General features: G+C 38.0%; 3 protein-coding genes across 9 annotated transcripts in view; 1 reads left to right on the top strand and 2 right to left on the bottom strand.

Annotated features, from left to right (window-relative positions):
* The window catches only part of HEATR5B (HEAT repeat containing 5B), a 61,949-nt gene extending 61,361 nt beyond the window's left edge, over nucleotides 1-588 (bottom strand). The window contains exon 1 of one of the 2 annotated variants that reach the window (XM_075496078.1): nucleotides 313-588. The gene's annotated coding sequence lies outside the window, so the exon portion shown is untranslated. Of the gene's footprint in view, nucleotides 142-312 lie in introns of those variants that run through there. The other variant, XM_075496077.1, reaches the window with a different exon arrangement.
* On the top strand, nucleotides 34-12,818 carry GPATCH11 (G-patch domain containing 11). Of its 3 annotated transcripts, none has more exons than XM_075496084.1 (10): nucleotides 34-419; nucleotides 929-1,155; nucleotides 2,041-2,082; nucleotides 2,163-2,283; nucleotides 3,021-3,111; nucleotides 4,279-4,383; nucleotides 5,195-5,276; nucleotides 5,751-5,836; nucleotides 7,911-8,522; nucleotides 11,799-12,818. In XM_075496084.1, the coding sequence occupies exons 1-8, from the start codon at nucleotides 49-51 to the stop codon at nucleotides 5,804-5,806; spliced, it is 1,095 nt and encodes a 364-aa protein (XP_075352199.1). In that variant the 5' UTR covers nucleotides 34-48; the 3' UTR covers nucleotides 5,807-5,836; nucleotides 7,911-8,522; nucleotides 11,799-12,818. The 3 variants fall into 3 exon arrangements, with proteins under 3 accessions (XP_075352199.1, XP_075352200.1, XP_075352201.1); XM_075496085.1 differs by lacking the exon at nucleotides 11,799-12,818 and adding an exon at nucleotides 707-839 and having other exon boundaries at nucleotides 289-419; nucleotides 7,911-8,341; XM_075496086.1 differs by lacking the exons at nucleotides 34-419; nucleotides 11,799-12,818 and adding exons at nucleotides 533-556; nucleotides 707-839 and having other exon boundaries at nucleotides 7,911-8,341.
* Nucleotides 6,754-22,768, bottom strand: part of EIF2AK2 (eukaryotic translation initiation factor 2 alpha kinase 2) — a 22,010-nt gene continuing 5,995 nt past the window's right edge. For all 4 annotated transcript variants that reach the window (XM_075496081.1, XM_075496079.1, XM_075496080.1 and 1 more), the window contains 12 exons: nucleotides 21,588-21,702; nucleotides 18,873-18,955; nucleotides 17,841-17,922; nucleotides 17,343-17,380; nucleotides 17,041-17,175; nucleotides 16,474-16,593; nucleotides 15,195-15,302; nucleotides 13,322-13,514; nucleotides 11,044-11,169; nucleotides 10,381-10,479; nucleotides 8,345-8,407; nucleotides 6,754-8,263 (listed from right to left, as the gene is read on the bottom strand). In XM_075496081.1, coding sequence (XP_075352196.1) covers nucleotides 8,147-8,263; nucleotides 8,345-8,407; nucleotides 10,381-10,479; nucleotides 11,044-11,169; nucleotides 13,322-13,514; nucleotides 15,195-15,302; nucleotides 16,474-16,593; nucleotides 17,041-17,175; nucleotides 17,343-17,380; nucleotides 17,841-17,922; nucleotides 18,873-18,955; nucleotides 21,588-21,702 — 1,279 coding nt within the window. In that variant the 3' untranslated portion in view covers nucleotides 6,754-8,146. The remainder of the gene's footprint in view (nucleotides 8,264-8,344; nucleotides 8,408-10,380; nucleotides 10,480-11,043; nucleotides 11,170-13,321; nucleotides 13,515-15,194; nucleotides 15,303-16,473; nucleotides 16,594-17,040; nucleotides 17,176-17,342; nucleotides 17,381-17,840; nucleotides 17,923-18,872; nucleotides 18,956-21,587; nucleotides 21,703-22,768) is intronic.

Here is a 22,768-nt window from a genome sequence, read left to right on the forward strand (position 1 = left end):
CGTGCGGCGGCCGCGTCCTGCCACCTCCGGGCTGCGCGAGGCGTGACAATGCGGCCGCGGCCCCCGGGCGGGGCGGGACACGGTCACGGACAGGCGCGGGCACGCTCCGCCGCACGCGCCCCCTCACCCGCCGCGCCCGCGCCGCCCCGGCCCGCGCAGCGAGGCGCCCACCGCCATGGGGCCATCACCGGCGGCCTTGGCTGCTTCAACCCCCGCCGTGTCCTGGCCCGGCTAGCAGGGAGAGAACCGGCGGGGCGGGGAGGGGGGACACGGGCGGCTTCGCCCCCAGGCCCGGCACCGGCCCCGACGCACCTCAGCAGCGCGGAGGAACCTGCGGCCGCGCACCAGGAAGCGGGAGGTGCGCAGGCGCCGGCGGCCGCGCGCAGGCGCCGCGAGCGGGCCGAGCCGAGCGGAGCCGGGTGAGTGCGCGGACTCCCTCAGCTGCCACCTCCGCCGTGGCTGTGCGGGCGCCTTGGCAGCGGGCGAAGGCTTGCGGGGCTTGAGAGGCGTCGCGGCCGCCGGTGGTCGGCGGTAGCGGAGCCCGGAAAAGCGCGCTGTGGGCGTGAAGTCTGGCGCGGGTGCCCCGGGGGGGGGGGGGGGGAGGGAGGGGGCGGCCCGGCACGCGCCGTACCCCTTCAGCCTCCGGCCGCGTACCGAGCGCGGCAGACCTGAGCGGCAAGCTTTTCTTGTGGGTTCTGCGTTTCAGGTAACCTGCAGAGAAATAAAATGCGTGATAAAACGTATTGACGGTGCTTATAGCAAAGGGGTCGGAACAGGGCATGCGTGCTAAACATGGAGGAAGATGAAGAGGAAGACTACATGTCTGATTTATTTATTAAGTAGGTGTCTCTTTTTTTTTCCCTCTTAAGTGATTGTGAACATGTAAAAAAAAAAAGTTCTAATATTTGCTGAAATTGTTAACTCATAGACAGGATGTAAGGCCAGGCTTGCCCATGGTGAGGCGGATGAAGGAAGCTATTCAGAAAGAAGAAAGGCAAAAAGAAGCCAATGAGAAGAACAGACAAAAGAGTATAAAAGAAGAAGAAAAAGAGAGACGTGACTTGGTATTGAAAAGTGCATTGGGCAATGAGAACAAAGGCTTTGCTTTGCTCCAGAAGATGGGCTACAAGAGCGGCCAGGCCCTTGGGAAAAGCGGTAAGCTTGTCACTGTCTGGAAGAGTGTGCCTATATTCAGGTGTACCTTTATATTTTACAGACTGTAGGTGGCACTTCATTTGTAGACAGGGTCAATAAATGCCTCTCTGAGAGCCCTAGTGTTACTGAACTGTGAATGTGTTGTGGCAGAACATGAGAGCAAATGTCTAAAAACTGAAATAAAAATGGTACGGACTATCAAGAGATGTGAGGGAAGCAGCAGTACTTGCTGCTCAGTAAATGCACTTCCATATGTGCATGCCTACAGGAACTGCATTAAGGATGTTTTGATGGTCTTGCAAAGCTAATAGTGTTCCAAAAAAAGTCAGCCCCTCACTTTGAACTTGTAGTTGGATTCTGAAGAAGAAATGGTGCACACTGGCTTACCCTTACAAAGCCTTAATAGATGAAGTAAAATCAGTAAAACAAAGCATTAGTAACTGCTGTGCTGGTTCAGCGTGTCTCTAGCAGACAATTGGCAAATGCACTAGCCCAGTCAGATTCTTTTTATTCCTCATCTTTGTCAAGTTGTGAGATTCTAGAATGAAAAATGCTACAGAAGGCTGTAACAAAGCAGTCTTCATCACAGGTATGTTATACCCATCAAGTCAACACGATTTTCTTTCAGTTGGGTAGTGTCCTGGAAAAAAGTATATAGCAATCCAGCAGACAAGCCAAAAAAGAGAGGGAGTTCCAGTTCAGCTGGGTCATTTGTAATGCACTAAATGTACATTGATTTGGGATTTTTCAACATCCAAGCAACAAAATCGCAAGAAAATGTTCATATTTAATGGCAAAAGCAGCTTGTCTACTTGAATATATTGCACAAATCATAGTTTGAGAAAGGCCTGATTTCTTAAATTGACTTATTTTTTTCCCTCACAGGAGAAGGCATTGTTGAACCTATTCCTCTGAACATAAAAACAGGTTTGTGATACCTCCTAATTTACTTAGTTTGGGTATCACACCTTCTCAACTGCTTATATTCATCTTTTGAACTTATTTAGGCAGAAGTGGGCTTGGGCATGAGGAATTAAAAAAGCGAAAAGCTGAAGAAAAACTGGAAAGCTATAGACAAAAACTCCATATGAAAAAACAAGCAAATGAACAAGCTGCAGATCAGTTCAGGTAAAATGGTGTAATTGATATTCCAAGCAATGTCTAAACCACGATTCTTTTTATGCTTTAAGTTTGGTTATTCTTTTAATGTGTTGCTATTTTTGAATGTTTTGAGTGAGAGGTAAGAGTTGAAATACAGAGTAATTGTTTCTCAGTTCTAAAGCAAAAGCAGATGAACACTGTAATGCTAAAAGTGTGTGCTGCGTCATTTATTTTTGTAAATGTTAATAACGCAAACAATATACATACTAAGTTTTCTCAAGGCATACGCAAGTTTTTATATCAGAGAACCATGTCATCTTTTTTAGTATAAAATCCACAGATAATCCTGAGCAATGTTGCTACAATGGTTTTAAAAATCAGGGTAAATTTGTTTAGGTTTTATTGTTTTTATTTTGTCCTGATTTGCTTGTTATATGTGGAGAAGGAAAGCCTAGGGAAGGCTGTATCTTTTGCAGGTGTTTAGTGAACTGCTTTTTTTGTGTCTTATGAAAACCTGGTGAAGAAACAGTGTTCAGTGTAATGTGATCAAAAAAGCACTGTCTTGAAGGTATAATTCCCCAAAAATACATGTGTGCTCTCACAGAAACAACATCAGAAGGACTTCTTAACTTCAACGTTGTGCTGGTCTGAGAGAATTAGTAGGGCTAGAATCTTAGATTTTCTGTTTTAGGAATGCTATCGACTGTAATGCATCTCAGTGTTTGTCTACCTGCTTATTTTAGCTATCTACTTTTTCTTAACAGAATAAGATTCAAAAACAAACAAGAAGAACGTAAGATGGAAGGGGACCTCCGAAAAAGCCAGAGGGCCTGCCAGCAATTAGATATGCAAAAAGTGAGACCTGTATTTTTGGGGGTTGGAAGGAAGGCTTATACATTAGAGATAAAGGCTACAAACAAAGTAGCGATTCAATTCTTGGAAGTTCTCTAAAATTGTGGGATAACTAGCCTGAAGTCTTGATGTTTGGCAACACTTCAGTGCTCTTAAAATATTTCAAAGTGTATGTTTGCACCATTAAGATAATTTGAAGGTGTACACCAACCTCATGGTAACTTACGTGAGGACCTGTGTTAATTTGCATCATCAGAGCTCACCTATTTTTGCTCCTGCATTCTTGTGGTTACTTTTGAGCTGTTTGCATCTTTCAGTAGCCAAAGTCAGGCTGTCCTAAATGATGGTGCTGTTTGCCTCAAGTGAGGGAGCAACATCATCACAGAATGGTTGACGTTGGAAGGGACTCCGGAGGTCATCTTGTGCAACCCTCCTGTTCAAGCAGGGTCACCTAAAGCAGGTTGTCCAGGACCATGTCCACACAGCTCTTGAGTATCTCCAAGGATGGGGATCATCATTGAGGAAATCAGCAGATTCACCAAAGAAGTATTTAGACAAAAAACAAACCCGAAACAAAGTACCTTCCACCCGCAAGGAATAACATGGGTAATAGCAGTTAACTACTATACATTTTTGCCACTTGAAAACTTCAAGTATTTTTCTTTTCCCTATGAACCTGTCAGAGGTTAATACTGCCCCACAAGTTCTGCTGAGATTGTTTAATACTGCTTCAGTCTGCTTCAAAGCCAGCTGAATTAGCTTAGATCATCTTTTTTTGACTCTTATTCCTTTACCTGAGGTGGATTAGGAAGCACTGTGTTCTCTTGATAAAATAACTTGGGGCAGCACATCTTCAACTGATAAAAAAGGGTATCTGTTCACAGCCTTGGTGTGAGATTATGTTGCTGTGTAGCCTTGCACACGCACATACTGAACATAGGTGGAATAGAACTTAATGTTAGCATGCATTTACTCGTTTTAAAAAAAGTGAGTAATCCTTGTGGACTGCTGTACTTAGTTTCCCACTACAGCTTTAGTAATTCTTGGTTATGCTATACAGAAAAGTTTTAAAACCTGACATCTCACCTATTAGAAATTGTTTTTATCCAGCATCTTACAAGAAAATCTACAAAGCCAGATAATTTTAATTTAAATCCTTCATTATTTAAGGATATTGATGTTCCCAAGGAGACTTGGTATTGGCTAGAACCTGAAGAGGAAGACAAAAAGGATGAGGAAGACAAGGAAGATGAATGCACAAGCTCAGACTTAAGTGTAAGCTCTGCAACTAAGTTAATGGCTTGATTCAGAATTAAATTTAATATTCCTTTAAAAAGTACATATGTATACATACATATATGTATAAAGGATATATGTATATGTGTCATTTCCCAAGCTGTAGTGAATGGCCTCTTTGCAATCTTAGACCAGTGATTTTTATAGCAGTTACACGACAAAATATAAAACATTAAGCCACTGATTTATTGCTCATGTTTTGAAGCTGATCTTTGGAAAAAGTAGCCTAGAAATTAAATTCTAAACATTTGTGTGTCTTAGCCAAGATATGCAAGATCATGTATTTGATCAAAGTTACTTGCTTTTGAGTTTTAATTTTGGATGCCTCATCTCATGTCTTAAGCTGAATTTTAGAATCACTAAGTAATTTCTGAAAATGCTTCACAGATTATCTCAAGATAGACACTGGAAATTCACATTTTTTGAGAACTAGATTACACAGCTGTTGTTAGCCTTATGTGTTTGATTTGCAGAGATTAGGTGTGAAAAATTCCACCAAAAATATCATATACTTGACATAAGGTAGCTAGGTAATATTTTTAGCTCTCTCCAGTGCAGGTTTCTTAGCTGGAAAGAAGGATGAGCAAACACCAGCCGTTAACTTTCCAGAGATCGTGAATTCCTGTGCCGTACGTTACAAATTTGCGAAACTTCATGCCTTACATAGCTACAGTATTGTGTAGCTTTTCCATAGCAAAAGGTTAAACAATCTATTTTAGCAAAGCTAGTAGCTCAAACTGGTTTGTGTCACGTGAGCCCCGGATCATTGCATACCTGTACATATCTCTAGGTATCAGAAAAGCTACACATCCTGACAGCCTATTTGAGAGAACAACACTTTTATTGCATTTGGTGTGGAACAACCTATGAAGGTGAGAGTAAACCTATCTTGTAAGTGTTTTACTTTGCTTATGCAGCTAGACTCAAATAGTACAATATATCCTTTATGTTTCTCTTATTGCAGTCTTTTAAATCTACATAGCAAATTTTCCTTCCAGGCTGCTGCTGGTTTTTGCACAAAGCTTTGTACGTTTTGATTATAAGCCAATTTTTAGGTGTTTACATGCACAAAAAAACCCCCCAACCAACCATACTGGCATTTATTTGAATTGGTATTCATATTAATTTTGTTTTGATAAAACAAAATTCAGATATTAAAACTAGTACCATAAAAAGCTGCAAAACCTTGCAGGTGTTTCTGAAACAGTTAGAACACTATCCAGTTTCACTGCACCAAAGAGGGTAGAATTTGTGTTCACTGTTTTAAAACAAAGTTTGGAATTAATAACTTGCAAACCTTCAATTCTGTTCTGGAATTACTCACTTTTTCTCTGCTTGTCCTGTAGACTCTGAAGATTTATCTTCAAACTGCCCTGGGGACAGTGCTGCAGATCATGACTAAAGCCTTTCTAAAGGAAGGAGTCCTAGTTAAGTATGTATACTTCATAATATCTTTTATAAGGTTCAGAGCTGTGTCATACTGAAGAATTCACACCAAAGTATGCAGAAGAATAGTTATGTTGACAGGTTAAACTCACATTTCTGAAGCATCTTACGGATATTCCGCTTGATGCACAATTTACTAGGAATTAAAACTTTGCATTTTTAATTGAATTACAATAATTGAGATGCAGGTTAAGCCTTCCACAGTCTTTGATTATGCCCTGCCCAACTGAACAAGATCAGCTGATAATAAAATTCAAGTCTGCGTACGGGAATAAATATTGGCTAGTTACTCTGTTGTATAATGTGTTAAACAGAGGTGACTAAACATCAGACTTTTTTTCCTTACTATCTTAGACCAGGTGGGAAAAAAAAAGCTTGTGAAACATTACAGTGACGTTATTTGAACCAATATTCTGTTGTATGTAAAGGTGCATATTTTGCATAACTAAACAGTACCAGATCATGTTGTTGGTTTTTTGGTTTTATATAAAAAATACATTTTAATAGACCTCTTATTTTTAGGGAACAGCAGTTGCTACTGTAAACAGTCACTAATAGAAAGGTACTGTTGAAGTATACAAATACTATGGGAAAAAAGTATCAAAAACTACTGGGACAAGCTCAGTATTACTTAACAGTAAGAAGGTAATGGTATTATGGGTATTCTGTCCAAGAACTGTAAAGCATATTCATCCAAAGTTTGTCACATACCAATTTTCATATTATAAGGGTAGTTCTATGGGTGAAAGGGAAGAGGAAGTGGAACTAGTGGTATTTTGTCTGTGTCAGGATATCATTTCTCCCAGATCTTGACCACTGCAAAGAAATACTAATTAGTCCAGAATAGTGAAATGCTCTATGTATTTGTGATTCATGATAAGGAGAAAAAAACAACTTCAGGCCTTACAGAATAAAATACAGATTTAATACAGATTTTACAGGTAAAATCAGATTATTATTTAGCAACAAATACTTGCAGCAGATCAGCAGTAATTACCACAAGAATATAAAAATTAGTATGCATTCATTTATATTATTCCTTTTAACCAAACACCCACTTTTAACCCATTTAACATTTCAGAAAAAGCATAGGTACTACATGTGATAAAGTACTGTATTTTTGTGCTTAGAAATCTCTGTTCATTTGCCTTTATGGAGTTATGTGGGCTCCACAGCAATGACTAGTTTGACAAGATACAGCTCAAAGACAAGTATCTGAAGGCCTAATGTGCCTGTCTTTTCTCCCTGCTCCCCACCACCACACACGCAATTCTTCCCATCCAGGCAAGTCTGAACTCTTTGAGGCATGTAACTAAAGAGTAACAGGCAAACTGCTGTTACCTTTTTTGGGGCTGGCTATCAGAGGTATTCAGTACACTTGTTACAGCTTAGGCATGCCTCAGTATTACAATAAGGGATTAAAACCTAGCAGTATGGGAGAGAATGTTTAAGGTGTTCTCAGCATAGGATTTCAAATGATTACTACTGAGGAAACTCTGGAGAACTTTGCTATGTTAAGAGCACCTTAAGTGTTCCTTTCAGGGAAAAAAAAAAATCAAAATCTATGGTTTTCAAAAGTTTAGAACAAATCTAAACTAGATTTTCTAGAAGCTGAATGCTTAACATTTAAATTCTCAAGCAATGCTTACTTTAGAAGTATGTGTTTTTTAAATTGTAGAGCACTGAAGGTGCTAGGTGTTCAACAGGTGTAGAGATAAGAAAGTTCATCTTAAAGCACTGAAATTCATTGAAGAATAACCCACACCTATTCCTAGTATCTTTTGTACCAAAATTAGTCTTGGTATTAATGGAAGTGTCCTAGTAATTATTAAAAACATCACTGAACAAATCAGAAAGATACCCCAAGACAGCAGTTCTTCCATGGAAAGCAATAGATAACCTCAACTGATAATGGATGCAGCACATGTTAAGAGCGTGCACACAGGGATTTGCCACAGGCCAGTTAGCACCACATCGACTTAATCTTCTAGGAGACAAGGACTAGGTACCTGTACTTATTGTACAATGTAGTTCAGCTTCTCCACAACCTGTGTTTCCAGGTAAAAATCACAGATTGCTTGCAGAAGTATGCTGTCACAGTCTGCAGCTGGTGGGCGTGAATGATGATGTGACCCTTTTCGCTGATGAGCTCTTCCATGGCAGGAGGGTGAAACACCAAGGAAAAGACATATCCTAAGTCTTGCTGTTGCTTCTGACATTTACTGTTATTTCATCAGTTTCAAGAGATATCAAACTGTGGATTTAAACACAGTCTGAAAGCCTTTTAAAAGGGCATTTACCGAGTATGAGTTTTACGTGAGTTGTCTTTATCAACAGACATAAACATAAGTATTTCAGATGCAGAGTATCTTCCTGAAGGGTCTCTTGAAAGCATCTTTTTGATTATGGGTGCCTGCAAAAAGAAATCAAATGTCAATAAATTATTTTTTATGAGTAAATAAACTAACTGAAATAATGTATTAAAATCCCATACCTTTGCTGGAAATTGATTGGTGAAGCTCTCCAGAAGTTTACCTTCTCTAACATCATGCCATAACTGAAATTCATGAGAGATCAGTTTCAGTATGTTTTCATTGATTATATTTTGCATCTCACTTTATGATCCATATAATTTACTGAAGCAATTAGGAAAATACAAATCTACAAGAAAGGTAAGGCTTCAAAAAGAAAGTAACTGTAAACAGCTTGAAAGTTTTTTCCGTTTAGTTGTACTTTGTTTTGTTTTTATCGTCTTTTCATCAACTGTTGTCCCTTTTTAAGCTTAAAAGCTTCACACGCTACAATTATGTGTTTGTTTCAGCAATCCTCTATTTCAGAACCATTATCCTTCTTTCCTTAATTTAAAAGTAGTGGGTTTATGTCTTCTTACCACATTAAAAAACCAATGCAAGATGACTAAATTTCCTACTTTGGATGTTACTATTGGCAAGCCAAGCAGCTGTGCTTCCTCCCTTTTACCTTGTTCAGTACCACACACTCATTTCTTTGTCACTGCAGAAAATGCTATGTGGAGTTCAAAGCAACTAACATATAGAGGATTTCCAATTGTATGCTTTCAGAAACTGTTTCTGGGTAACAACTATTTTTTTCCACCTGATGTAGCTTTCTGGGTAAGCAGAGCAGTGCACATCAATCATTCACTCTGCTGTTAACTAATGTAATGTTTGCCTGAAGAAGATGACAGTCAGTTGTGCACACTTAGCTATGCATCCTGAATTATTAGCTGGTCTTATGGATGCTATAGCCTGGCTTAGGAAGCCCTTATAACCAGTTTCCAGTAAAACAACAGCACCCATGAACTTCAAGCTTTTCCCCTACTCTTCAGCAGTAGCTTTAGGCCTGTGACCCTACCTGCTGGTGATCATCAGCTGAACCAGTTACTCAGCTCATAATCAACTTTGCTTTTGCATTATGTTCTTTCAGCAGGGCTTGCCAGCACCATACAACAGAGTTTATCGTGCTCCATTAAGTTAAATTATTTTTTAAGTTGATGGAGCAGCTGAAGACCGTCCTAGGACTTTCCATTCACGTGACTTTCCCCACCTACCTACAGCCACAAGATTTTTATGCTTTAAGGAAACAAGACTAAATAATTGGTCTTGCCCTTTTGACTGTAAATGCTGTAGGACTGTGGACACATTTGGACAGTCACCTGTGAGGAGGAACAAGATATCTTGGAAAATACTACAAGGTAGTTAAACAGAGCCAAGCTGAACCTGTGAGCCACGCAGACACATTGGTATGGTTTTCCTATATTGGCAAAAGGGCCCAGCTAACGGTGTTCAAGAGCTTCTGGGTCCAACCATGTACATTACCTTACAATTACTTTAGACAAGATACTCAGAGCTACCTCGCTGTCCTACAAATATATAGGTTTGAGCATACGAGCCATTACACTAATAATGTGCAAAGAACCAAGAAAAAGCAAAAGACACATAAAAGATACCTTTTCAAAAAAAAGCTTAAGTAACACTGGTTTTCTTTTTGAAGTAACATCTTTTTCAATTAATCCTACATATTCCAAATCACTTTTGTTTTCATTTTGGAAAACTGCAAGTGTTTTGGCTTTATAGAAACTTTGTTCTTGTTCCACTGTGCAGTGAAGACAAGAGCATGGCAGAGACAAAACTCTCCCATTCATAATTCTTGTTTTCTAAAATTACAAAAATATTCCTTTCAAATACTCTGATAAAACAAAACGATTTATCAGAACCTTAAAATCTTTTTTGCTAGACATTATTCTTTAGCATGCTCAGGCTTTAATGTGTGTGTCACTAGGACATAAGTGAAATAAAACCAGGAATATTTCTTTACTTCAGTTATTGCATTTCAACTGAGGTGTGAGGACTTATGGGCCTTGCAGAAATTAATCAAGGGGAAAATGTAAATAGAGACAGTACTCTAGATATACAGATTCCTTCTAGCAGGCAATCAGCATGCTATACCAGCAGCAAGGCAAAACAATGACAGACTTTTTTTTTTTTTTTTTTTAATTTAAAGATTACATACCTTACTTTTCTCATGACAAGAACTGAATGCCGAAAGCATTTCAAACCAAATTAATCCCAGTGCATAAATATCTACTTCCTTTCCATATTTGCTCCCGAACTACAAAGATTAGAACAAGAACAATATAGGTGTCAAATCCAACTGGACAGCACTTCTTAAAGCAAAATTTGAAGTCAGTAGAAATTTCCACCCCAAGGCTACAGGGCTGGCCCTACTTGATCTTATTAGTCATTAACCCTTTCTGCTACAGACCTGTTAAACAGTGACTATTATGTCACACATTAAGCACACGGAAATCAAGACTTCTACAGACCTATACAGATCAGGCATGCCAATATCTCTCTGTCACAGATAATGAAACAAATAGGACTCAAATGCCACAGTTAACAGAGGTCCTAAATTCAAATTGAAATACATGGCTGGCAGCCTGGTTTTGCAAGAGCATTCCGTACAGCATGCAGCGTCAGACCCTGTAGGTTAGCACAGCAAAATAAAATCACACTGGCAGACAGCTTTCTCCAGCGTACAGTTATCCTTGTATACAGTCATACTGGGGAACTTTAGGCAACTTGGTTTAGTACTGAGATTAGGATTGAGAATATCCAATGCTGAGTTTATAATGCAAATCTAGTTACAGAGACACTAATATAGCAGGATAATTACCTGTTCTGGTGCCATATATATTCTTGTTCCTCTGTCCTCAGTCAGAGTCTCACACTCCACAGAAGTCACAAGACCAAAGTCGCCTATTTTTATTTTATCTTCATGTGATATAAATATATTCTGAGGCTATATATATTTAAAAAAAAAAAGAATCACCATATGACCAAGGTTTATCATCGAGCATAATCAGCCACAGAAGTGCTCCCCATAATATTTGATAATTGTTCACAGAAATTAGCGTTAAGAAACTGATGAGGTGGGAAACATGAAAAAGTTCAGTTAATTTTTAAAAACACAAACTCATTTAAAGCAGCACATGCCACAGTAACTGCAACTTTTTTTTCCACTAGCTCAGTCATAACTATCATGGTTTAATGCTCTTCAAATACATTGTGCATGTAACATTTCATATCCAGAAGTCCTTTTTAGTCTTCGATCCTAGCCCTGGGATGTGATAGACTTGGGCAAAGCATTTAGACTCCCATCGAATGTCACTCAAATCATAGTTTCTCCTAGGCACAGCAGGATTATCTGTACTAAGTCAATTGCAGAGTTAGGACTTACTACAGGCATCTCACAGTATCACTTTTAGTTTCCATTGAACTTCCCATTTTTAAATTCAACAAAGTCATAGGAAACTAAAAAAAGAATTGTATATGCTTGGATGAAGTTTCCCAAAGAAGATAAAGAAACTACATTTCTGAATGTTATTAAAAGAAAACCAAATAGCCTCTCATTCTCTCTTTTACTCAAAGAAGCTCCACTGGACTGTAAGGCCAGGAGAGACTTAATATTTAACAGGAAGAGATCTTTGCGTCAAGAATGCCCAATGCAGTTCTTCTGTTCAAGTTTGACCATGTCCACACACATTTAGTACAGTACCTATACCTGGCTACACTATTTGAAGACTCCGTTCATACCAGGCACAAATAGGATTCATCTCAGCCTGAACCTATCCTGCAGCGTTGATTCTGGGACATGGAGATCTCAGATGGCCAAGCATCTAAGTTGACAGCAGACTGAAGTGGGGAGAAAAGTGCCTAAATTCAAATGCAGACAGACAAGTTAGAAGCAGGTTACAGCCAGATGCCATGGATAAGGGACCAGGGCAGCAGATTCATAGGAATAGGAAAAAGTAGGAGATTGAGCAGAGATTAAAATAAAGTAGGACTGAAAGAGCAAGAAAATACAAAGCACGGAGTGGGAAGAGCTAAGAATTAATGGGTGAGGAGAGAAGGCATTTATTAGGCCTCTTTTTCCCAGGCATCTAGGGAAAACGATGAGTGTATATTTGTGGTTCATTCTGGTATTGTGGCAATAAGCCTGATAGAAAAGCTCTAGAAGATACGAACGTATCTGTCCATAAGACAAGATTCTACAAGTGGGCAGTGAACGTGATCTGGAACTACAGTGAATGCAAAATGCAAAAGATTTCAATCTCTGGCTCAAGAAGTCCATAAACTTAAGGTTACTGGAAGTCTTGAGAGGAAGGGAATATGCATCAAGGACAGCATCACTGGATCATCTCTCAGCTCTAATACTCTCTAGGCATTTGGAATTAGCCACTATACGAGGAGAACAGCATCCTGATCAACATTTAATGTGACCCACTACAGCCGCTTTTAAGGAACACCACCACACTAATGACTTTTTCACAAAGCAAGTGATTTAAAACTCTGTAAGCAACATTATAGCTGGCATATGAAGCCCTGAAGGCTTGCAACTTTGTCCTTTATAATGTTTATATTGAAATAAAATATTTTTATGATTGTGCAGTTGTAGAGACTGAAATTCTATCCAAAAAAGTAGCATTCAAATACTTGAATGCATACGTGATGCAAGAGCAACTAGAGTATGTTGTTATCAAACACAGTATGTATTAGGATAGATAAACTATCCCTTTACAATATGGCAAGAGCAAACTTCCTAGACTCAACTCTTCACTTTCTTTCTTTTAATTATTTTATCAAGTAAAGTTAGTATTTCTTTTTCCAATAGGCAGTCTTGTGACCCAGTAACACATAATACACTGAAAATGCCTGTTAACTGATGACTACTGATGTTGAACTGCATTCTGAGATCCTCCAGTTTACCTTCTGATTTTAGGATGAAGTCCAGCCAGTTGGTGAAAAAAAAGTAATCACTAGCAATATCAGAAGAGGCACGCTACTAGGGTACATAACAGACTAAACAAAGACTAGAACAATTTAACATTTTCTGAAATTCCAGTAAGTACTATTTTTATCTAATTTTTTTTTTAATTATCTATCCTACTTACCTTGAGGTCTCGATGAATTAACCCTTTAGAATGAATATATTCCACTCCTTTCAGTATTTGTAAAAATTTGTTTTGTACCATCTCTTGATACTTTCGGTCTTGTCTGTTCTTTTCAATCCAGTTTCCCAATGGCCCTTGTTCACATAATTCCATTTGGATGAAAAGACAGGGCATTTCTTTGTCTGACTTCTGCCTGCAAAAGAAAATTATATACCATATTGAAATTGGCAAGATACAATTCCTCCCAAGCCATCAATGATTCTCAGGTTCCTCTTCTTTAAAAAACCTTTTTGTTAATTATTATTTTTTGAGTTCCCCAAAACAAAGTCTGCAAGTCTCTTGATTTTAAAAAAGATCCTAGACCAATTTGTACTAGATATAAATAAATAGAGCAGCAAGCCAAAGAATCCCTGCTCAGTTGCTACATACTTAACAGTTTGCTTGCTTCCTTGTTCACACTGGAAGTTTTCTGAGCAGCCAGATTCTGCTCCCCTCATATCTAGAGGCATGTCCTATACAGGAAGAAAGAGCACTGTCCTTGGCTCCCATCTTGCCTTCTAGGAACTCCTGCAAGTCCCTGACAGGTATTCTCTATTCTGCTCAAACAACACAGCACTAGCCTTCCTCTCCTACCCAGAATGATCACATTCTTTCAACCGCTGTCCCTTCAAGAAGGTAGTGCGGTGACCATCTTTGACACCAGCATGCAAGTTAGAGAAACCCTTCTGAGAGCTGGAAATCCTGATGAAATACATTCAGCCACCTGACAGCCTCACGCTTCCCGGAAGAGTTTCCTCACCATCAGCCCATAGGATCGGCTGAGGCTGGAGATGGTGAGGGGAAGGACGATATGAAGAGGAGGCACCACTTTTTCCTACTTGCACTGCATGATCTGAGTGCCCTGGAATAAAGCCACCCGAGGCACTGAAAGAACAAGCATTAAGTGGCTCGGGACTCTCTGTAGCCTTGAGGTCAGGGCACTAGGTGGAATTCCAGGCTGGGACCTCAGCTTTGAGGACATTTTTTCTGTCTTTTACCCAATAACTGTTCAATATAAAACACATAAGTGATATTGAGACTCCAGCATATTAATGGTTGGGTTTTGACAGGAGACTTTTTTCACCCCCCATTTTATTCCTCATTTACTGAGCACACTGGACAGATATCTTGCCAACCATAATTTTGAATCGATTAAAATTTTATGGCTCTAGGTAAGTGTGGCAACCTATCTGAAGGGTATGAATTTACAGCTAGTGAAAAACGCTTACCACAGATGCTTTGAAAAATTAATAACCTAACTTATGAGTAAAACTCTCACCACTGTCTTCCCAGAAGTCTTACTGTTGAAAGACTGGCTCTACATGAAAGAGCATTTCATTTTGTACTTCTGTTCTCAACAACAAAAACTGCTTCAGGCATCATGGTTAAAATGCTGACAGAAATAATTAAATCTATGAGAGCTACTGGCTGGCCAGTACTTATTAAAAAAAGGAAACTTCTGATCAGGAATTTGGCAGCCAACTGCCAGACAATTTTTTAGTTTCTGTTGTTAATTCTAGCCCCAAATTTTGAGTTCTGCGGTCTTACACTACTCTATAGATTCAGCAAGTTCTGTATATTAAGAGAGAGGAGAAAGATAAAATTACATAATGTACCTTATTCATCAAGGAAAAGAAGATATAAATATACTTAATTATATACGACCTGCTTCTGAAAGGTACTGTGCCTTTTTTCCTAACAGTAAGTATGTAAGTATGTGTACGCATTTATATTTGTATAATGATTGATAACCAATCATCAGCCTTTCTTTTGACAGCACAAAATTCACTATGGCAAACAAGTTTGTGAGTGCAAACTACTATCTTGTAGTTACCTTGAGTCCGGATAAGTTACATAGTCTTGCCCTTTCCAGCTACAATAGTACCGCACTATGTTTTCGTGGTCAAGTCTTGCAAGTTCTTTTACTTCACGCTTTACGTTCCTATTTGGCAGGGGGGGAAAAAAAAAAAAGGCCTTTCCCTATAAAAATTTAATATTAAGTTAAATAAAAGACATAATATCAAGTAACATTATACAGATAGTTTTACGTTAATTTAGAAAAAGGAACATAATATTCTCCTTCATACAAGTGCAAAATTGTAGTTACAAATTCTGTGGGTTTTCTTTGACCTGCACAAAGTTATTCAAAGTGCAAAAATGTTTTAACCATATTAGAAATGAAAGACCCACTCAAAAAAAGCTGAAAAAGCACATAGTTGCAATGCATACATTAGGTAGCCAAACACAGTGTAGCAAACACCCATGTTTTCTTTTCACCTCCAAGAAGTTTGTTTACATATACAGAAGTCAGTGTAAATACTCATGAAGAACTATTACTAAATTTCGCCTGCGCTTGTTGTTGTAACATTGCCTAGTGAAGTAAGTTCAAACCCATCAGCAGACGAGCAGTCTTTATTTGAAGAATCAGTAGAATGTTTTTTCGTATAGTTCTCAGGATTGCAATACAAATGAAAGTAAGATATGTTTGTGAAGAACACAACAATTTGAAGGGCAGTTACACAATGTGGGGGACAAGTGTCTCCAACAACTTGAAACTTTTCAAACAGATTTCCTAAAAGAAATTCAAGTTTTTCAGCTGCTGATACAATACTCCACTAGGTACTGGTTACAGAAAATTACTTTAAAAAAAAAAAATTAAGATCATCATTCTCTGTTGAGATTTATAAAGGACAAGTAACACAGTGTGAGAATAATGACTACATGGATCATATATAAAGCATTTTCCAATTACAAACCACAAAATGTATTACTTCCAGTACGCATTACTGATATGTAAATTTTCCATGTAACACGTCAAAAGCAACAGTGCTGCTTTCAATGTTTTATTAATCAGCAAGTTTTCTTCAAACACATTTTGCAATATTAATAACCAGAGCACTAGTGTGTTCAAGGAAAGTAGAACTTAACAAAGTTGCATGCCATTTTCAGCTTCACTTAGAAATAAAGAAAAGAGTTTACCAGAAAGAATGGACAATTAGTATTGAAAATTGCTTAAACGCTCCTGGGATTATTAAAGAGACAAAAAAAAGTACTAAAATCTTGATTAAGCTCGTCCTAAAATAAAAAAACAGAAGCAAACATACAGTACATACATTGTGAAGCGAACTCGTTTGACTGCATAGGTTCTCTCATCAAGCTTTGCTGTTGCTTTGAAAACATTCCCAAAACCACCTTTACCAATAGGCTCTATATTTTTAAAACTCTCAAGAAATCTTAAAAAAAAAAAAAAAAGAAAAAGATACATAACTTAAGTATACTTAACATTACATTTACAAGATATAAAAATGATCCTGACAGATCTAATACATCTGCTGAAATATCATTCTACAGGGATCACTGAACACCTATACAGGTCTAAATCATAGTCTTGAAGATTAAAAAACCAAGGGAAACTGACCCTTGAAAGCATGTAGGGTAATTGCCCTCACACCTTCACACAAATGACTTTTGGTTGTAAGCATTAAATATCATTGCATGTCAGTTGCTGTAGTATATTTGAAATTTCCAGGAAAAAAATAGTATCTCAAATACTAATTTTTTTTGAAAGTTATTTTTAGAGCAGTATTTTCCCACATTCTGTTATAAACAAACAAATGTAGACCACTACATACTGCAATTGCCATACAGATCTCATTAAAAAAAAAAAAAGTCCTTCTTACCTTTTATCCACAGTGTGTGGACTTTCATTCTCATCACTGCTATTTGTGTCCAAATCTGGCAAACTTTCATCTGAATTTGACATCTTTTTTTCCTCTTCCTTGTTTCTTAAATAATCAAAATTAGCTGCCAATTGTCTTTAACAAGGATAAAAGCAAAACTTATAATGAGCCATTTTTCTAATACGTGACAAGAGAAAAGAAATGTACCTCCCAATAGTGGCATTTCTTTGCTAGATATAGAAACGCTAAAGTGGTTTGCAATACAGTTTATGGGAGATAGCAACCTAGAAATAAACACGTACCTCCTTTGGGGTTTCAGGCCAGGACTTTGTGCGTTTCTCTACATGAAAAAGAGAAAAAACCTGAGATATCCTGAATATTTTCACTATACTGAGTTTAAAATGTGTCTGAGAATGTACCTAGGAATTGTCTATAAATGTGTTCATACCTTATATAAACAATGTAATAAGAATGAAGCCGTAGCTTAGCTTAAAATTTTTCACATACGCTATGTATGACATCATCATTCTTCCCACAGAAAAATATGAGCTTAGTTTGATCCCCTTTCTTGGGAGTACTGCCCACTTGGTCAACAGTACATAAATTGGGTCCACAGTACAAAAGTAATGACTAATGATTAACAGTAAGAAAGTACTGAATATTCTTAGGAAAAATACATGTGCTTTCTAGTGATTAGTGGAAAAAGGAACAAACTGATGCTACACTCTGACACTGATGCTACACTGTCTCTATTCAGGGTCTAAAAAGTAATTATGAGGAAGACCATTTTCATACTATACCCGAGCAGGTGAAGGCTTTTCACATGCCATGTCTTTCATTTTTTCTGCCAACTTTGCAGGTGAGTCTTCAAAGCAATTATTGCTGTTATTGAAAAATAATAGACTAGTTTTAGGTGAAAGTAACACAATCATAAATGATTGCCACAAGAAAAAAAGAAGCATAAAAAAACACACAGTTTTTAAAAGCAAAACCTGAAAATGTATTAACAGTCACGACTGATTTAAACTACAAAACTTTATGCTGGAAAGCTAATAAAACTATAACATTTTGTAATATACTCCTCTATTTCTATGATATGATATCATGGTATCTAGATATCTATATGATAAATATTCTATTATACCCTTTAATTAAATAGGTTAAATACAGATTTCTTTCAAGGCAGTGCAGCCACCTCTAGCATTGTACATATCAGCTTGCTTTACAATTGCATAAAGAACATAAAAGAAGTAGTAGTGGCACTACAGTCAAATTAACTGCTGGACACAAAAGGCTTGACCTAGGCTTCCCAAATCACAAATGAAACTTTATGCATGTTGACTTTCTTTCGCTAAGCAGATTTTCCCTTTGGTGGAAATGAAGATTTATGAAGAATGAAAAAGGAAAAAAAAAAAAAGAGAAGAAAGCAGAATGTGGAGCACAGGAAAGTACTAAAATTGAATTATATTCAGTTCACAAGAGTGTCGTGATAGGAAAATGAGTGTTAAAAATAGCATGAAATAATGCTACTGAATGAGGTAGGTTATTCCGTTCACACCACAGTAAAAATGCTTCTGAAAGAACTACTTATGGAAAATATAAATATATCAGAAAGCTTACTAAAATTACTACAAGCTAACCCGTATGGACTCAAATAAGATTGCACAAGCACGACAAATTTTGCTGTGAAGTCTAAGAAATATAAGCTCAAATTAAATGGCTTTATACTGCAATAAAGAAACTACGACAGATTTGATTTAGAACTAGATCACATGAGCCTCTAAGATTAGTAAATAAGTTTTGTTATCACATTATCAGTGAACCCAACTTACTCCAGGTTAGGCTGAGTTGACACTTGAGAGAAATTACTATGTTCCCTAGATGTAGAATTGCCATTAGATTTTTCACTTTCCATCTGGAAAAAGAAAAAACAAGAATGGTTAACAAAATCACGTAAAAAAAAACCCTAGTGCAAAAGATGCCATTCAAGGAGGGGGGAGGGAAGACTGCAAGGTCCTAAGTGGAAGCTGTTAACTGCAGTGAACATTCAAAGCCCTGCAGAAGAAAGGCATCTGCCTAACTTCCACCCAGAGGAGTGAAACACGGGGCCCTGGCACAGTGAGCGTCTTCCCACTCATATTGAGACTATGTAGACACATTTGCAGAAGTAGAGTCTGGGATCTGTTAGAAATCAGGGTAAGAGTAACAGTTATTAAAAGCAAATGTTTTCATTGTTTACTGCATATGTAACTGCGTGGAAAATGAGACGCATGTAGGCTTTGGTATACCTCATCAGCAGAACTGAAAATCTGAGTCTGTACAAAAAGACATTCAGTGTCTTCAGTGTGAAAACCCTGCAAAACCTGGATTACTAAATGAGGGTCGACTAAAAAAATTAATCCTAAATACTTAGTAGAGGTTCTTCCCCCCATGTCATAAGAGCATACGTATAACATTAAAAGCAACACCTACAATGGTTACAGACCATAACCTGACAAAAAGTAAACAAACTTAAGGGTTTATGTCCCAATGATAGCCAACAAACAAAACCCATTTTCTTGAATTCAGGAGTACTGCGCCTTTACTACTTTTTGCTAGTTACACTTGTTTGTTACACAGACACCGCTGGGAATTAATAAAAATTAAAACCAAACCAAACCAACCCACCCCAAATTTAGAATAATTGCTACAGAGGTGCTGCTTGAGGTAGTAAATTTCAGACTTTGATGAAAATGCAAAGACCCATGAGCTCGCAGCAGAGAAAAATATTAAGGAAGGATCCTAGGGCTACCATTAATTACATGGTTAACTTAAAAACAACAATAAAACAAGCATTTAAAATTCATAGTAAACAGCCAAATAATGAAAAAAGTACTTAAAGTAAAAAAGATTTCTTTCCTCCCCTGTACTGCCTTCCTTCCTTTCAAACTACACTTCAAGTTAGTTCATATGTACTGTTCTGTGCATTTCAGAAGTGGGTTTGGATCTCTGTTAGAATTCTGATAAATTTTGCACGTATGGAAATACGATCACCAACATGAAGATAACAGCTCTGCTCTCCAGAGGATGGTGTTAGCAATTGCTTCACTAGACTCTGCCTTGAAACACTACAGAAGGCAAGTCCTGTTGATTCTCACTCCTGCTTTTGCCTTTCTCGCATTTCACAATAGATTTTTGATCCAACAGAAGGCAGTAAGAGATTTATGTTCATAGCCAGTCAGCTCGACAACACTTCACACAGGAGACAACTAGGATATTAGAGTAGTCGGGATTCAGAAATTTTTAATGTATGTGCATCCTTGAATGACAACGTATCAGATCATATTCTGAAATACACAGAGATATCAACTGTGATATTTTTTAAATCCAGCAATTGAATATAGAAACACAACATAAATCTTACCAACAGAATCCTGTAGCCCAACTAACCCACCAAAACACGGACTGTTTCCCTCTTAAGTGGAGTCCATGGAATATCAGCATTTCAAAATATTTTAAAGAAATCCCAAGTTTGCATTAACAGAGCCCCTTGTGGCAAAGGACAGCCATCCCAACCCAGAATATTACACTTTGAATTTCCAAAGAAATGTAAATCCAGTTTTCCAAGTATTGCATCAATGTCTTCGACAACCTATCACCATGTCTCCTCCCACCTCTTTTAAGAAAAGAGAGGGAACGAGCTGTGAAATGTCTCAAAAAAAAAAAGCGAATGCTGCCTTCTTAATTTTCTCACAGCCTGCCCAGAGCCAAGAAAAGGGATGGCAGCAGGATGCTGGTGATGCTGCCATTAGCAAAGGCTGCAAATGCTCCTGTGCATGTACAGGAGGGGAACGCAGGACTTTGCAGCTGTCTTATGACTAGGCAGCATTAATCATATATTAGCAAACATGCAGCAATTGTGTTAAAGTAATGATGGTGACACAGCATATGGAAACAGGTAAGGAAAGATTTCACTCAAAAGGTGCTAAGAAGCATTCAGAGTCAAAAAGAAAAATAAAGAATGGCTACCACAAAACACATGGCAGAAAACAGAGGAACGAAATTCAAACCTAAACTAAATCAAGGAAGAATAAAGAGTATAGAATCAGCTATACCATAAAGAATATAATGACAAGGAAACAAAGATGAATCAGACCAAGTGCAAGTAAGCAATTTTAGGAGCAGAGTGGCAACAGACACACTGAACAATGCCCTGCAACCATTTTGAAGACATTGAATTACTGAACAGTGGTCAAGACAAAAAAGGAACACTGTCCACTCCAGATATACCAAGGCAGCTCAACAAAGGCAAATACACTTTCTCTTCCTCCTAAAACAGCAGAGGAGGGATGACTCTTGATGTTACATACCAACACTGTAGTAGAACAATAAGGAAAATAGTTCACTGGTGAAAAGTAGAAAAGCACTGAATAAGACAGAACAAAGACAACTTAAATAAATAATTAGAAACTTCCAAATTAAACAATGATATTTTATTGGCTACTTTTAGAGATTCATCCTCAACCTTTACTAGCAAAAAAAAAAATTAAATCCTACAATTTACTCACCTTTTTCTCAATCATTTCCCAGGTTTTTTTTGCTGCTACTGCTTTTGCTTCTTTCTTATTTTTACCGGTGCCTCTACCATATTCTACATCGTCTATTTTAACCACAACTGTGAACCTGCAATGAAGGAAACTTTTCTAAGACACTGTTACATTTTATCTCATATATACTTAATAACATTCTCAGATTCAACTTTCTTTTTATTATCTACAAAGTGCTGTAAGTTAACTGTGGAGATATTTAAGTATTCATGTGTTTTTATTATATCTTAACTCCTGATTCCGTAATTCTTCAGTAGAAATATTTTTTAAATATTTCCTCCCGTCACGCATGTACTTTATTAGTTCTAACAGTATTTTAAATGCTTAACTGCTTTTTAAAAGCAAAATTATTTAAATTTTTAAAAGCAAAAGAATGCATAAGGTCAGCATTGTTACAGGCAAGGTTGTGAAGCCCTAACACCAGGACACATCTCAGCACTGCAAAACTATATGGAGAGGAAAGACTAGCTTGATTTCATGGATCCAGACATGACGTTACATTGACATTTAGTACACTGCTACATTCACTATTTAGTAAGTGCAAAAAAAGTGTCTGGTGCTTCCCGAGACAGGAATTTAAAGGCAGTCCCAAAAAACCAAACAAAAAAACCAGTCCTGCCCTTCCACACACAACCACTGACCCCTTCCCTCTCCGCTGCACAACTGTGCATGCCCTGCTGCCCATACAGCAACTCCTGCATCCCGTTAGCAGGCGGAGCACCGGGAAGGAGCACCACAAGGATGCCGATGGAGGTTTACACCACTCATCGCTGTAGCCAGACACTGTACGTTGCACTCCTTGGAACAGCCCAAGTTATCCAGGATTTTCCTAGATACCACTATCACACCTCACATCACTTACAGATACAAGACAATGGGTCGAATTATATTTGTGAATGTAGCAGAGCACCCAGCCAAAATGAAAGAGCGCAACAAATGGGATAAATGAGTAACTTTGAAATGTGTGTAAATTCTGTTAGTCCCATGCCATCACTTTTGAAGCATGAAGATGTAGCTGTGTGACCACAGCCGTGGCCATTACTGCGATAAGGGTTACTTTTTTGAATGACATGAGCTGCAGGGAGGAAAAATTAAGATAACCGATTAACATTTGAGACCCAGATAATACTTATTAATTTATT

Source organism: Mycteria americana, chromosome 3 (assembly GCF_035582795.1).
Source record: "Mycteria americana isolate JAX WOST 10 ecotype Jacksonville Zoo and Gardens chromosome 3, USCA_MyAme_1.0, whole genome shotgun sequence".
Taxonomy (NCBI): Eukaryota; Metazoa; Chordata; class Aves; order Ciconiiformes; family Ciconiidae; genus Mycteria; species Mycteria americana.

What these genes read in the sequence shown, in the direction of transcription:
- GPATCH11 (XM_075496084.1), top strand. Translation starts at nt 49, where the DNA reads ATGCGGCCGCGGCCCCCGGGCGGGGCGGGACACGGTCACGGACAGGCG. An exon ending in TCCTCTGAACATAAAAACAG is followed by an intron (nt 2,083 to 2,162) that starts GTTTGTGATACC and finishes GAACTTATTTAG; the next exon opens with GCAGAAGTGGGCTTGGGCAT. An exon ending in AGCAATTAGATATGCAAAAA is followed by an intron (nt 3,112 to 4,278) that starts GTGAGACCTGTA and finishes TCATTATTTAAG; the next exon opens with GATATTGATGTTCCCAAGGA.